This window comes from Hyperolius riggenbachi, chromosome 1 (genome assembly GCF_040937935.1).
Source record: "Hyperolius riggenbachi isolate aHypRig1 chromosome 1, aHypRig1.pri, whole genome shotgun sequence".
Taxonomy (NCBI): Eukaryota; Metazoa; Chordata; class Amphibia; order Anura; family Hyperoliidae; genus Hyperolius; species Hyperolius riggenbachi.
This window is the reverse complement of record NC_090646.1, coordinates 661,534,911-661,549,517: the sequence shown is the minus strand read 5'-3', so window position 1 is coordinate 661,549,517 and position 14,607 is coordinate 661,534,911. Positions and strand designations below refer to the sequence as shown.

The 14,607-nt window shown below is 46.5% G+C and overlaps 1 protein-coding gene across 1 annotated transcript in view; it reads right to left on the bottom strand.

Moving 5' to 3' along the window:
• LOC137532241 (von Willebrand factor A domain-containing protein 5A-like) overlaps positions 1-14,607 on the bottom strand; it is a 144,670-nt gene that overhangs the window by 54,622 nt on the left and 75,441 nt on the right. Inside the window, exons 4-7 of the mRNA XM_068252534.1 lie at positions 11,047-11,269; positions 10,130-10,299; positions 3,641-3,782; positions 624-802 (exon numbers count right to left, since the gene is read on the bottom strand). Coding sequence (XP_068108635.1) covers positions 624-802; positions 3,641-3,782; positions 10,130-10,299; positions 11,047-11,269 — 714 coding nt within the window. The remainder of the gene's footprint in view (positions 1-623; positions 803-3,640; positions 3,783-10,129; positions 10,300-11,046; positions 11,270-14,607) is intronic.

Sequence of the window (14,607 nt, the reverse complement as noted above, 5' to 3'; positions counted from 1 at the left end):
CTGTGTTCTCTCATGTCTTTTCAAGTCCAAGCCTGCCCCCTGCTGGCTCTGCTCAGGAATCATTATAGCAAAGCCAGACTATTTTTATTTATTTATTGTATTTATAAAGCGCCAACATATTACGCAGTGTCGGGGATTTTATCAGGTCTGATAAGAAACAAGCTGTGCAGTGCAGAATGAAACAGAAAGCATAGTAGGTGTTTTCTCTAATGTTCCCACTGATCTATATGGTAAAATACATGAGGGTGCTTTCGCCTCTGGATCACTTTAAAACAATAAATATCGTTCAGGCAGGACAAAAAAAAGCAGGTTTTAAAACGATAAATAACATTTTGATGGTCGGCACCATTTTTTAACTTTATAAAAACGATAAATATCATTTAATAATGAGTTTGAAAGAGGCACCACTTTTATAGCGCCCACGCCTGGTGCCAGTTTTGTATTCTCTAATGAGTGCATCTGTGTGTGTGTGTGTGTGTGTGTTTCATTTTTTTTTGGGGGGGGGGGGGGGTGCAGATAGCAGTCACCATTGTACTGGAGGATCATGGGATAAAAGTATTGGTTCATGTCTATCTCATCATGTGAGGTACGCTTTAAATGCTGACCCTGGGCAAGTTACTGACCTTAGCACTCTGAATCCGCTGGGGGGAGTTGGGCTCGGAATTCATGGGGGACTCCATACTGCCAGAGCGATCCACCACAAAGATAAACTCCAGACTGTTGGTCTGTTCCTGATCTGCTGGGAAACTGGGGTAGAAATTCAGCATGGCGACTGACCCAGTCATAACAGAATCTGCAAACTCTACAGAGAAAAGAGTGAAACACAAGCTCAAATTTCCTACTTGAAGCAAAAAAACAGATGTTTACCAATAGAGTCCTACTTGACCCCACCGCCACTCACCAGGGCCATCTTCTTCTCCGCCATACTCCACTCTGTGTACAAGCGTAGCCCACACTGCACCTGTCTGAGTTGTGGCATCCAGGGGCGCAGCAATAGGGGTTGCAGAGGTTGCGACCGCATCGGACCCTGGGGTCCTCCCTCAACTGCAGTATTAGCTCTCTATCGGTCCTGTGCTCATAATAATCACTTCTATAGATACTTTAAATGGAAGTAATCATAAACAAGCTGTTCCCCATCCCCTTCTTGCACCTCTGACACTGTAGCTGCCATTGGCAGGTTTTGGTGCTCCGTATCAATTGTTATGTATAGAGTGCTTGGGGGGCCCCAATGTAAAACTTGCACCGGGGCCCACAGCTCCTTTGCTACGCCACTGGTGGCTTCCCCTGCACAGTAGCATTCAGCAGATGTAATGCATCCATGTTTGTACATGGAGGGGAGTGCGGCAACAGGAGCAAAACCCCTTGTCAGAACGTAAGTGCCTTAACAGAACTCCTCCACCTAATGCTAAACACCAGTGGCGTCGCTAGGGGGCTTGATCTGGGGCACCGCCCCCGAACCTGTTGTCATGTTGCCCCGGATCCAATTAAGGCTGGGTGCCCCATGAGCCTCCATCCTTGCCAGTCCAGACCTCAGATCGCGGAAACTCCATCCGCCCCCTCTCCCTCCCACTGTGCACCGCTAGTCCCGTCCCGGGGGATGACCAGGGGGGGGGATGGAGGAGGGCAGCCCCTCTACCTAACTACCTATACTGAAAGCCCCATACCTACCTACCTATACTGAAGTTCCCATACCTACCTAGCTATACTGAAAGCCCCATGCCTACCTACCTATACTGAAAGCCCCATACCTACCTACTTATACTGAAAGCCCCATACCTACCTATACTGAAAGCCCCATACCTACCCACCTATATTGAAGGCCCCATACCTACCTATCTATACTGAAAGCCCCATACCTATCTATACTGAAAGCCCCATACCTACCTACCTATACTGAAAGCCCCATACCTACCTATTCTGAAAGCCCCATACCTACCTACCTATACTGAAGGCCCCATACCTACCTACCTATACTGAAGGCTCCTATACCTACTACCTATAATGAACCTACCTATACCTAGCTACCTATAATGAACTGAAGGCCCCTATGCCTACCTAGCTATACTGAAAGCCCCATACCTACCTACCTATACTGAAAGCCCCATACCTACCTATACTGAAAGCCCCATACCTACCTACCTATACTGAAAGCCCCATACCTACCTATTCTGAAAGCCCCATACCTACCTACCTATACTGAAGGCCCCATACCTACCTACCTATACTGAAGGCCCCATACCTACCTACCTACCTAGGCCCTTATGCCTACCGAGCTATACTGAGGACCCCTATACCTTGCTATCTATACTGAAGGCATCTATACCTAGCTACCTATCCTGAAGCAAAGCCCCCCGCAAAGCAAAGCTCCGGACCCAGCAAAGCAAAGCCCCCAGCAAAGCAAAGACCCTGAGCCCCAGCCCAGCCTAACAAAGCCCCCAGCAACGTAAAGCCCCTGGGCCCCAGACAAGCAAAGCAAAGCCCCCAGCCTAGCAAAGCCCCGGCAAACCAGAGCCCCTGGGGCCCAGCAACGCAAAGCCCCAGGGCCCTAGCCCAGCAAAGCAAAGCCCTCAGCCTAGCAAAGCCCCCAGCAAAGCAAAGCCTCCAGGCCCCAGCCCAGCAAAGCTTACAGCCAAGCAAAGCTCCCAGCTCAGCAAAGCCTACTAAAGCCCCCAGCCCAGCAAAGCGCCCAAAAACGCCCTCACCCTAGTGAAGCCCCCAGCAAATTGCCCAGCCCAGCAAAGCCCCAGGCCCAGCACCCAGCATCACCACCAGCAAGCCCAGCATAACAGCCAGCCAAGTACGGCACACAGGCCAGCCAGCCAAAAGAAGCCAGGTGAGGGGCTTATTTATGTGAAATACTGCCTATTGAATATATTTAAGTTACACCACTGCTATGTTCGTGTACATTTGGCCCCACCTATCACCACGCCAACTTTCCATGGCATGACCACGTCCATTTCCCCTCTTGGTGCCGAGGGGTGCCCCGGATCTCCCAGGAACCTAGAAACACCCCTGCTTAACACCCCCCACCCACTTGTAAGTACCTAAACCAAACCTTATGGCTTACCCTAAACCCCCCCATAAGTGCCTGACGTAAACCCTCCCTCCACATAATGCCTAACCCACCCTGTAGGTGCCTAAACCAAACTCTCCTACCTAATGCCTAAGCCTAACACCCCCCTCCCTTCCCCAAATGCCTAAACTTAACACCCTACTGCCAAGCGCCTAAACCAAACCTCCTTAACTTGGCACCCACACTACTACTAGTTGTAGCCAAACGTCTGCACAGATTAATTTGACCTCTTCAAATGCAAACATTAATTTACCATGTGTCTCTCTACTTTTATGTCCAAATATTTGCCTCATTTGCGTCCATAATCTCCAGGGGGGGGGGGGGGGGGGGGGTAAGAGAAAGAATTTGGATTAACCTGAGTTTGAAATGTTAACTCAAATCATTCTTGATTGGTAATATCCAAAAAAAAGATAACCAATGACTTTAGAGGTGAGGAAAGAGAGGTCAGCTTTATTCTAAAGCAGTCAAAAAGTCTAAATTCTAAAATAAAGAAAGGAAAGAATGAACATGATGATCAATACACCCTGGATGCAGAGCTGTAGATGTCACATGAGCTTGTTGGGTCACCTGATTGTGCTGACGTTGAATCCTGGGCAGGGTCTGTAGAGCTGAGTCCCGCCTCCACTATGACGCTGGGCTTATTCCCATCCAAATAGTAAGCCAGTAATTCCACATCTCGCTCAAACTTGTGCCCCTCTGCCAGAGACACCTGCAAAGAAGATAAGCCTAACATAAGTTATTCTGGCCTTCTTATCGCAACTGAGCTCTGCGGCCCCAGCACTTATTCAAGCTATGGAGGAAGGGGGACATGGAAGATCCAGGAACAGTCATAATAAAAGATAGGTACCTGAGATGGTGAGGGAGAGAACATTTATCCATACCTGGGGCTTCTTCCAGCCCCCTCCAGTCCGATCGCTCCCTTGCCGTCCTCTTCCACCATCTGGATCATTTGGAATCTGGCCCGTAAGTCCTCCAGGCGGGGCTGGTCGGCACAGGAGCAGTCCGGCTGAAGGTACTCCCTTGTCACACTCAGGCAGCACATATGCAGAACACCCCTGACCGGAGGACTTTCGGGGCCAGATTCCAGATGATCCAGTCAGTGAAGGACGGTGAGGGAGCGATCAGCCTGGAGGGGGCTGGAGGAAGGCCCAGATATGTATACATTTTCACTGCCTCGTCACCTCAGGTTCTCTTTAAGACTCATAATTCAGAAGTGAGCTTGAGACGGGTTACATCATTAAAACTTTTCATACAGTCATTCGATTAGCCCTGGTTGTTGAAAGGCTTATTATTGGCACAACCCCATGTCAGAGCTTGCTATTATCTTCCTTTAACCACTTCAGCCTTCAGTCGTTTTCACTTTATGCATCCGAACAATGTTCACCTCCCATTCATTAGCCTATAACTTTATCACTACTTATCACAATGAACTGATCTATATCTTGTTTTTTCCGCCACCAATTAGGCTTTCTTTGGGTGGTACATTTTGCTAAGAGCTCCTTTACTGTAAATGCATTTTAACAGGAAGAATAAGAAAAAAATTCTCAGTTTTCAGCCATTATAGTTTTAAAATAATACATGCGGCCATAGTTAAAACTCATGTATTGTATTTGCCCATATGTCCCGGTTATTACACCGTTAAAATTATGTCCCTATCACAATGTATGGCGACAATATTTTATTTGGAAATAAAGGTGCATTTTTTTCCATTTTGCATCTATCACTATTTACAAGTTTAAAATAAAAGAAAATATAGAAATATGTCATCCATGTTTTTTTTATTGTAATTTTTATATAATATAATATATCTATCTATATATATATATATATATATATATATATATATATATATATATATATATATATATATATTAGACATTTTATTTGGGTATTTTTGGGAGGGTGGCATGTAAACAGTAGTTTTAGGATGTAAATGTGTGTTGAGTTTTATTATTTTTACTTTTAGTTGTAGTTTTACTACATGAGTTTGTTTACATGACGTCACTCTAAGCGTAACATACGCTTAGAGAGACACAACAGCCAGAAACTGAGTTTAGGCATGATAAAATGGTTATCACGCCTAAAGTCCTTAACTGGGTTATCACCACTTTGTGAATCGAGCCCATAGTGTCTGGATTATTGGTGATACTGCAGATCACCTAATAACCAGACATTTGCTTATTGCTGACACCAATCGTTACACGGAGCTCTCTGATTGTGCGGCCAAAACACGCCCCCCCCCCCCCCCCCCCCAAAAAAAAAGGTCAACACTTTTCCCTGGCTATAGTCGTGTCATCACATTCTGGAACATCATAACTCTTCACACCCTGAATTCCATCATGAATTTCTTTTTACTCTTATCTCCTTTTTCCATAAACAACAATCTACACTCACTGCGACCCATCACTTGTCAGCCCTCATTGTTTTGGGCCTTGTGGGGTCTTTGGAGTGTAATTTTTTTGGGGGTGTCTGCTGGTGAAGGGTCTATCTGTCCTGCTGCATTCTATTGCCAGTGGGTTTTACGTTTTTTACATGTAGACTGTAGCAGCCTGGACACTACTGACTTTTTATGAACTGGAGCTCGGGCTTAGTTTTGGAGTAGGGCTTATATTTCCTATATATAACCTGAAAAATCCTAAAACATCATGCTAGAGCTCATTGTTGGGGGAGGTCAAGTTTTTTTGGGGGAAACAGAGTAGTGAAATGGGCACTCCCATACAACACACATCGCATAGTGTGGCAGAGATCATAGTTGCGCCATAAAGAGGCAAAGCCTGCAGGAAACCTGCGCTGGACAGCAGATCTCCCGAACCTCTCCTGCAGGGTCATGTGATTAGTGATGTCACTTCCTACAGGGGAGTAAATCCCCATTATGCAATTAGACTGAATACAGCTTTCCTGTAAGCTCTGCTTCCGACACTGCTCTGCTGTTAAAGGATACCTGAGAGAAAGAAAATGGTAAAGATAGATAGATACCTCAGTAGAGGCAAACCTCCTCCTCCACCCCACCGATTCAGCGATTGGCCCCTCTGAAGATATCCAACAAGGGCTTGCTGAATATGTTCTTGTGGCCACGCTCCCATCCGTGAACAAGTACTGCCGTACTGCACAGACACAAAGTACAGCCAGCACCTGTACAGTAGCACAAAGCCACTCATGCACAGCTTTTTCCTTCTCGCAGAAGTTGTACATGGAGAAGAGTGAAGCCACGAAGAAGTAGAACGTCCTGGCGAGCAGCGGTAAAGTAGAGAAGGGTCAGAGAAGCCTCCAGATCATCCAGAGGTTTCCCTTTACTGAGGTAAGTATCTAACTTTTTAATTTTTTTCCTCCACAGGTTTGCTTTAAATTTAAAGGGAACCTGTACTGAGTAAAATTATTTAAAATAAACACATGAGGTAACTTCAAATGAACAATACATAGTTGCCTTGCCATCAGTTCCTCTTAGAAGCTCACCATTTTCTTCTGACAATGATCAGTTCTGACAACATTTTGTCAAAACTGAAATATATCAGTTGCTGTCAGTTACAGCTGAGAGGAGAACTGATGTGTCCATGTTTCCCTATGGCTCAAGTGGGCGATGTTACAGTTTAACAGTGCTGACCAGAAAGCCGTTATGGAGTAATGGCCATTTTCAAAATGGAGGATGGAGAATTCCATTGATCACAGTGGACAAACAGGAAACAGGAGAGGAAAAAGAGATTGATGAGTAGACTACACAGGACGTAAGTATTACCTGTGTATGTTTATTTTGACTTTTAATTTTCAGTTCAGGTTTTCTTTAAGTACACGTGACAGACTGCTACAGGAATAGGTTGGGAGTGGGCTTTTAACCCCCTTGCCGTTCCAATTATGTCGGCAAGGGGGCGGCGCAGCACTTTAAAAAAATTTTTTTTTTTAAATTCATGTAGCTAGCCTAGTGCTAGCTACATGATAGCCGCTGACAAGCGGCATCCCCCTACCTACTCCGACGGCGCTCTTTGCAAGCAGGAAATCCCGTTCAGAACGGGATTTCCTGCTCGGCTTCCCCCGTCGCCATGGCGACGGTACGGGATGTCGTCACCAACGTCATGGATGTCGGGACGTCAGAGGGAATCCCGATCCACCCCTCAGCGCTGCCTGGCACTGATTGGCCAGGCTGCGCAAGGGGTCTGGAGGGGGGGGGCGCGGCGGGTAGCGGTGAATCGGCGGCGGCGATTGAGATATGCACGCAGCTAGCAAAGTGCTAGCTGCGTGCAATAAAAAAAATTGAAAATCGGCCCAGCGGGGCCTGAGAAATCCTCCTGCGCAGGTTACCCCGAGCTGAGCTTGGGATAACCGGCAAGAAGGTTTAAGAGGAACAATACATTGCTGTGAGAAAGCGCGGAGGAGCCGCCGCCATGAGCCAGCGGCGGGCGGCTCCTTCCGCACTCAGCAATTACTCGCACGGAGAGGCAGCCGCCTCCTCGCATCATGAGGCGGCTGCCTCCGTGCATCAGCCTGCAGAACGCGGCGAAAGCGCCGCGTTGGATGCGGCGGGTAGCCGGCAGGTCCCCGCTGCGGAGACACCGCAGAGCGGGGCTGCCGTGGCTGGGACTCGTAGTTCCCCAGGGTTTAGAGTGACGCGCGCGCACTCAGACGGGACTTAGTACACTCAAGAGGGAGTCAGCTGACCAGGCAGGTCAGCTGACTCTAGCTCCACTCCCCATTGGTCCAGCAATCAGGGAGGTGCTGGGGGACACCTTTTAGTATATATACTGCTGGCTGTTCATTCGTTCCTCGTCTGGCGTTGCGTTCACATACGTGGGAGCACCCAGATCCGTTAGTCAGATCCGTTAGTGTGCCGGGACCAGCTGGAGCTGTAATCCTACACTAAGCTAGATTCTGTTGATAGCTTAAAGTACTAGTTTGATTGTGATTATCTGTTATGACCTTTGCCTGCCTCGACTATCCTCCTGAACTCTGACCTTGTACCTCGTTATATCTGATACTCCGTTGCTGAACCCAGCCTGTACTTTGACTCCGCCTCTGCCTCCTGATTTTGTACCCCGATATATCTGATACTCCGTTGCTGAACCCTGCCTGTACTTTGACTCCGCCTCTGCCTCTTGATTTTGTACCCCGATATTTCTGATACCTGTTGCCGAACCCTGCCTGTACCTAGACTCCGCCTCTGCCTACTGAATCTGTACTTTATCTGTCCGTGTGTTTACGACCTGGCTGGTCCGACCTCGAGAACCGACCTCACGATTGGAGGCGGTTCCTCGTCCTGTTAGTGACACTTGCGCCTGAGTGTCACTTTCGGACTTTCCTTCCCACTGTCAGTCTGACTCCTCCCGTCTTGGAGAGCTCAGACCTGTGGAAGGAATCTGTGCAGTTCTCCTTGCTGCACTGAGGCTTGTCCTCTATATTACTGTTGCACCAATCACAACACTCTACTCAGGTGACCAGAGGTTAGTTAGTATATTGGATTATCGGTGATACTGCAGATCACATATAATCTGGTATACGTCTGTATTTCCCGTGATACTGAAGATCACCGGTAATCAGACCTCTCTGTGCTTCACCGAGCGTTACAATTGCAAAGTAAGATGTTAAAAAATAGAAGAGAAATCAAGAAATGACTGATATTCACCATTTGTTCATATTGCTTGATCCGCAATCAGCCTGCACATCATCATCTTTACTGCTGGCAGACAAGAAAAAACTAGACAGTACTAACTGCCATTATCTATAACCACACCCACTAACAAATGTGATAGGCTAAAAGGTTGTTTTTTTAATAGGTATGCATATGCACAGAGGGAGATACTGGTTGCTTAGCAGGTGGAACAGGTGGTAACAGCCAGAGTCAGTTCTCTGGTGAAGCAAGGTGAAACATTTGCATCAGGTGGAGAGATTACATGAGCAGCATGTGTGTACTGTGTGTTTGCACTTACAGCCTGCAGTCAGAGTTGGAGGAGAGGCAAGAAGAGAGCCAGCCAGTGTGCTATTGTGTGTTGAGCTGCAGCATGTCATGTGAGAACATTAAATGAAGCAATGTAAATTGTTGGGTGCTGTGTGATCATTTCAAATCGGGGGGAGGGGGGGGGGGGGGTTGTATCCTCATAAGATTGCCTCAGGCAGCAAAAAATCTAGAACCGACCCTGGAAACAGCTGTTAATTCCCACGATGCAACAAGGTTCACAGACAGGAAACTGTCAGGACCATGGTCATGACATCACACTATGGGAGGAGCTTCATCACAAAATCAACTATACGGACTTCAGATGATCTATAAAGATTTCTCCTGGGAAAGGGGGTATCAGCTACTGATTCATGGTTAAAGTTCCTCTTTAACAGCTCCAGGACCCCACTGCAAAAGCTATGGCTGCTATTGCCATACACCTCATACTAATCCTACTGATACATATCTGACCTCTGACCCTGGCACAATATATGACCTTCACATCTGTTTCTGCAAGTGAGCAATAAAACACAAATGAGGGAAACCCACAGACATGGTCGGATTTCAGGTAAGGCCACATAGGCCATGGCCTAGGGCACCAGGAAAGCAAGGGGCGGCAGTAGGGTGCTAATTGTGTGCAGTGCGCTGTACATAATTTAGAATCAAAATATGGTACATGGTATTAAATGTTTTCTTTTTTGTTTTTTTCTTTGAAGTGTACTGCCCACTAACAGAGATAAGTAAGCTTGATTATGTGAAACGTAAACCTGTTGTGGGATTGGGGGGGGGGGAGGGGGGGACTCAGGCTGTCATTGTATAAGCAAGTGTTAAATCGCCTATGCTGCCATTGCCTTCCTTCCTTCTGATACGCTTCACGTTGCTCTCCAGCTTCTGACACTTCTGCCTTCATAGTTCTGCTGTCACCTGCTAATCGCTGCAATCACGTCACTAACTGTCCTCAGATGAGCTTACAATCTAATCCCTGCTGTGCTTGGGGCGGGTAAAGATGCTTTTGGTCAGGGGGTGGCTGATGATGGTGGGCCTTGGGCGGTTAAAAGTACAAATCCAGCCCTGCCCACAGATAATGATATAGTAACATACAGACAGAATTGATCCTGAACATTAAAGCTTACCTTGGCTGCACTCCTGTCACTATCTGTGAACTCCATCGGTGTGATGTCACAGTTGGACTCGATCTTGGCAATTCCGCTAACAGACTGAAAGTGGGCGGTAAGGTTTAGCGTGTACGAGATCCCACCAACCGGAACCTGCGGCCGTGTGGCCGTCACACTCACATCGTGACCTGTAAGAGGCAGGGAGGATTAAAGTGGACCTAAACTCTTGCACAGGACAGAAGAAAAACATAGAGAAATGCACCCTGTATATACTTAGAGAGAACAGCCTGTCTAATTCTGCCTCATCTGTCCAATCACAAGTGTAATTTGATCTTTCAGCTGTATCAACTCAGGAATCTCGGCAGCCTCGGCAGAGTAGCTAACCTTTAAACTCATGGGGCTCGAGTCACAAAGCGGTGCTAACCCAGTAAAAGACTTTAGGCGTGATAACCATTGCACCACGCTGGTGAAAAGCCAGTTTAGGCATGATAAGTTTAGATCGCGCTCAAAGTCCCGCACGCAAAGCAGCGCCATTAAACTCTATGCGAAGTGCACCAGACTTTGCTAGCGCAAAACTTTTGATCAGCTGTGCACTGCGGTGCTAACCCAGTTGGTGCTATAGCCTAAACTTATCACACCTAAACTTATCATACCTAAACTTATCACGCCTAAACTGAATTTAGGCGTGATAGGGGCTTTTCACCAGCGTGCTAACTGTTAGCACCGCTTTGTGAATCAAGCCTATGATGTTAATCCTATGTCTGCTTCCATGAAAGCAGGAAGTAGTCACACTGCAGATTTATTGCATGACTTCTATCAGCTGTAACAAAATAAATGTTTTTCTTTAAAGATTATTATGCTGTTGCCTATCTTTTATAGCAGAGAGGAAGTTCTGAGTTCAGGCCTGCTTTAACAGCAGAAAGTCAGTAGTGTACCTTCTGGAGTGTATCTCGGGTTGAGAACGGCCGGCAGCACAAAGCGCACAGCCCCGTCCGCCTCCACCGGCAGCTCCCGGACGTATTTCAGGGTGACTTCGGCCTCCTGACCGGGAGGAAGGTTCCCGACGCTGCAGCTGAAGATGTCCCCGGAACTCTCATCCTCCTCCAGGAGGAAGGCCTGCTGACCCCGACTCATGGCCTCATCATAAATTTTCTGGGCCTGGAAGAGACTTTGATTTAGTAATGCTGAAAAGCACTGGAAAACATTCTCGCAAACCTGGTCTGCATTATCTAAAAATTGACCACTATTAGGTGGCAAACAACTGCAACTCCCTCCTGGCTCATCCCAGAAAATAATGGGGTTGATGTAAAGTCAGTACCAATTTGCTAGTGTTTTAAGGCTATTTATACACCTTCAACTCCCTTCTCAATCTCACCCCTCCCTCCTCCACCATTTCGGCCACTGACCTGGCCAACCACTTCACTAACAAATTTGTCACAATCTGATGAGAAATTTCTTGCCGCCACTCTATCGCCCCTACCTCTTTTCTTTAAACTATACCCACACCCTATCCCCCTTCACCTTCACTTTTGTCACCATTGAGGATGTGAATCAGCTACTGGCGACTTCCTCTGCCATTTCCTGCGCCCTAGACCCTGTTCCACCTGACACCCTACTCCCCCACTTCCCTCACCTGGCTCCACTCCTCACCTCCCTGTTCAAACTTTCCCTCTCCAACCGTGCCTTTCCCACAGTCTTCAAACAGGCCACCGTAGTTCCTCTGTTGAAAAAACCTTCGCTTGATCCCCCACTACCCTCCAACTACTGCCCAATCTCCCTCCTACCCTCCCTCCTCTAAAGGAGGATTCCAAATCCCGCAAAGAAGAGGTGGATAGCCAAGAGGTCACTCCTCAGTGCAGCATACAGATGACCTAGAAAGGAATCGTTCAGTCTCTAAATCGCTACAAAGATTCATCAAGAGCAGAATCAAGGGATTCTCGGTCAGGTTTTCCTCAAGAAATTTTAACTCAAAGAGATCAAATAGAAGGATTTCATCTTCAAGTGATGATTCGGGCAGATATTGTTTAAGCCAGTTCAAGCCAGCCAGAAGTTCATTATTTCAGTAGGGGACATTCAGCCCCAAATAGAGACAAATGTTGGATATGTGGCAGGTTTTCACTGCCTAATAAAAAAAGTTTGAGAATTGTGTCATCTGGACATTGCCAAAGAAGACAGAGAAGTGACATCATTGATTAAACAGGTATTAAAAGACACAGGCTTCAATTCAAGCATTACCGCATGCGGTAATGCTGAAAACAGCTGACTTTGTGGAGCACTTAAAGGCAATCTGTATTGTTAAAATTGCACAAAAGTAAACATACCAGTGCGTTAGGGGACATCTTCGTCACATCAAGGTTAGACTACTGCAACGTCCTCTACACAGGCCTGCATAAGAAAGACTTACGCCGCCTGCAATTAGTACAGAATGCCGCCGCAAGGCTGTTAACGTGCCAACCCCGCCATTGCCACATAACACCAACCCTGAGCTCACTCCACTGGCTACCGATAAAATGGAGAATTCTGTTTAAGATTGGCTTACTGACATTCAAATCCTTGCACAATCTGGGCCCTGGATACCTGAAGGACTTGTTGCAACTACATCACCCCCCCACAATCTTAGATCAAAAGGACGTAACACCTTGGTCACCCCCAGAGTCCACCTCAAAACCTTTGGAGACAGAGCCTTTTGTCATGCTGCCCCTACACTTTGGAACTCCCTGCCACACCCAATCAGGACAGCCCCATCCCTGGAAACATTTAAGTCTAAACTGAAAACCTACCTTTTCAGTCTGGCATTCATGAACATCTGACTATCTCCTCTGTAACACAACCCAGCCTGAAACCCTGTATTAATCTGAGACACAGCTATGCGCTTTGAGTCCTATGGGAGAAAAGCGCTTTACAAATGTTATTGTATTGTATTGTATCTCCTATTACCCTCTGTCACAATTTCACTGCTCCCCGCCGCATTAAAAGTGGTTAAAAACAGTTTTAAAAAGTTTGTTTATAAACAAACAAAATGGCCACCAAAACAGGAAGTAGGTTGATGTACAGTATGTCCACACATAGAAAATACATCCATACACAAGCAGGCTGTATACAACCTTCCTTTTTAATCTCAAGAGATCATTTGTGTGTTTCTTTCCTCCTGCAGCTATATTCCACTGAAGTGTCAGGCTTTTTCTTCCTGCAGAGTGCAGACAGCTCTGCCTGTATGTAATTCTTCAGTATGTGAAAGCCCAGCCAGCTCAGAGGAGGATTTATCCAGCTTATAAAAGATAATAGAGCAGAGAGAAGCTGCACTAATCTAAACAATACACAGGCAGTGTGCAGAGAGGGGCCTGGAAGGGGGAGTTCATAGCAGAACCACAACACTGAAGAACTTGGCAGCCTTCCAGACACAGACTGACAAGTCTGACAGGAGAGAGATAAGTTGATTTATTACAGAGATGGTGATAGTAGAAAGTGCTACAATAAGCCAGAGCACATTAGAATAGATTTTGGAACTTGTAGGATGGAATAAAACCGGATGAAATTTTTGTTACGGAGTCTCTTTAAGAAAATGTTAATTCATCAAAGCTGTTACCGCATGAAAAGCTTAAATTACAGAGCAATGAGATAAATTACCACCTTGTGCGGTGATTATCTCCACACATGTCAGTAAAATATAAGCAAATGTCAATTCATCAAGCTTACAACATTCGCTAACACATTCGGTGATTATCTCCAGCTCTCCCCTGTCGGTAACTAGCTTCCAATGCCTTTCTGTGGATTGACAGGAGCAGGCAGCCAATAGAAAAAGCCCCTGTTCTCCTGCAAGTGCCGCTGATAGGTCGCACAGGCTTCTCTTCAGACCCCCCAGGCAGTGAGCAGAGAGAACAGAACTGGACAAAAGATACTTTCCAGGTTCCCTTAGGTGGTGTAACCCTTTGAAAATGCAAAGTTGCTATTTGTGAAATCAACAAGCATGGGATTTGTAATGTCTCCGGGAAGTTCATCTACGTTGTGGCAATTAAGTAAGATGTTAAGAAAGACTGATGGACAGATTCAGAGCAGCAGAGGCAGTATAAAAAACAGTAAATACATCTCTTCAGCAGGGACAGGGAAGCTGGTCAGAGCTGATGGGAAGATGGATGGAGCCAAATATGGGGCAATCTTGGAAGAAAACCTCTTGAAGACCGCAAAAGACTTGAGACTGGGGTCGAGGTTCACTTTCCAGCAGGACAACGACCCTAAACATAAAGCCAGGGCAACAATGGAATGGTTTAAAACAAAGCATATCTATGTGTTAGAATGGCCCAGTTAAAGTCCAGATCTAAATCCAATCGCAAATCTGTGGCAAGTTCTGAAAACTACTGTTCACAAACGCTGTCCATCTAATCTGACTGAGCTGGAGCTGTTTTGCAAAGATGAATAGGCAAAGATTTCAGTCTCTAGATGTGCTAAGCTGGTAGAGACATACCCTAAAAGACTGGCAGCTGTAATTGCAGCAAAAG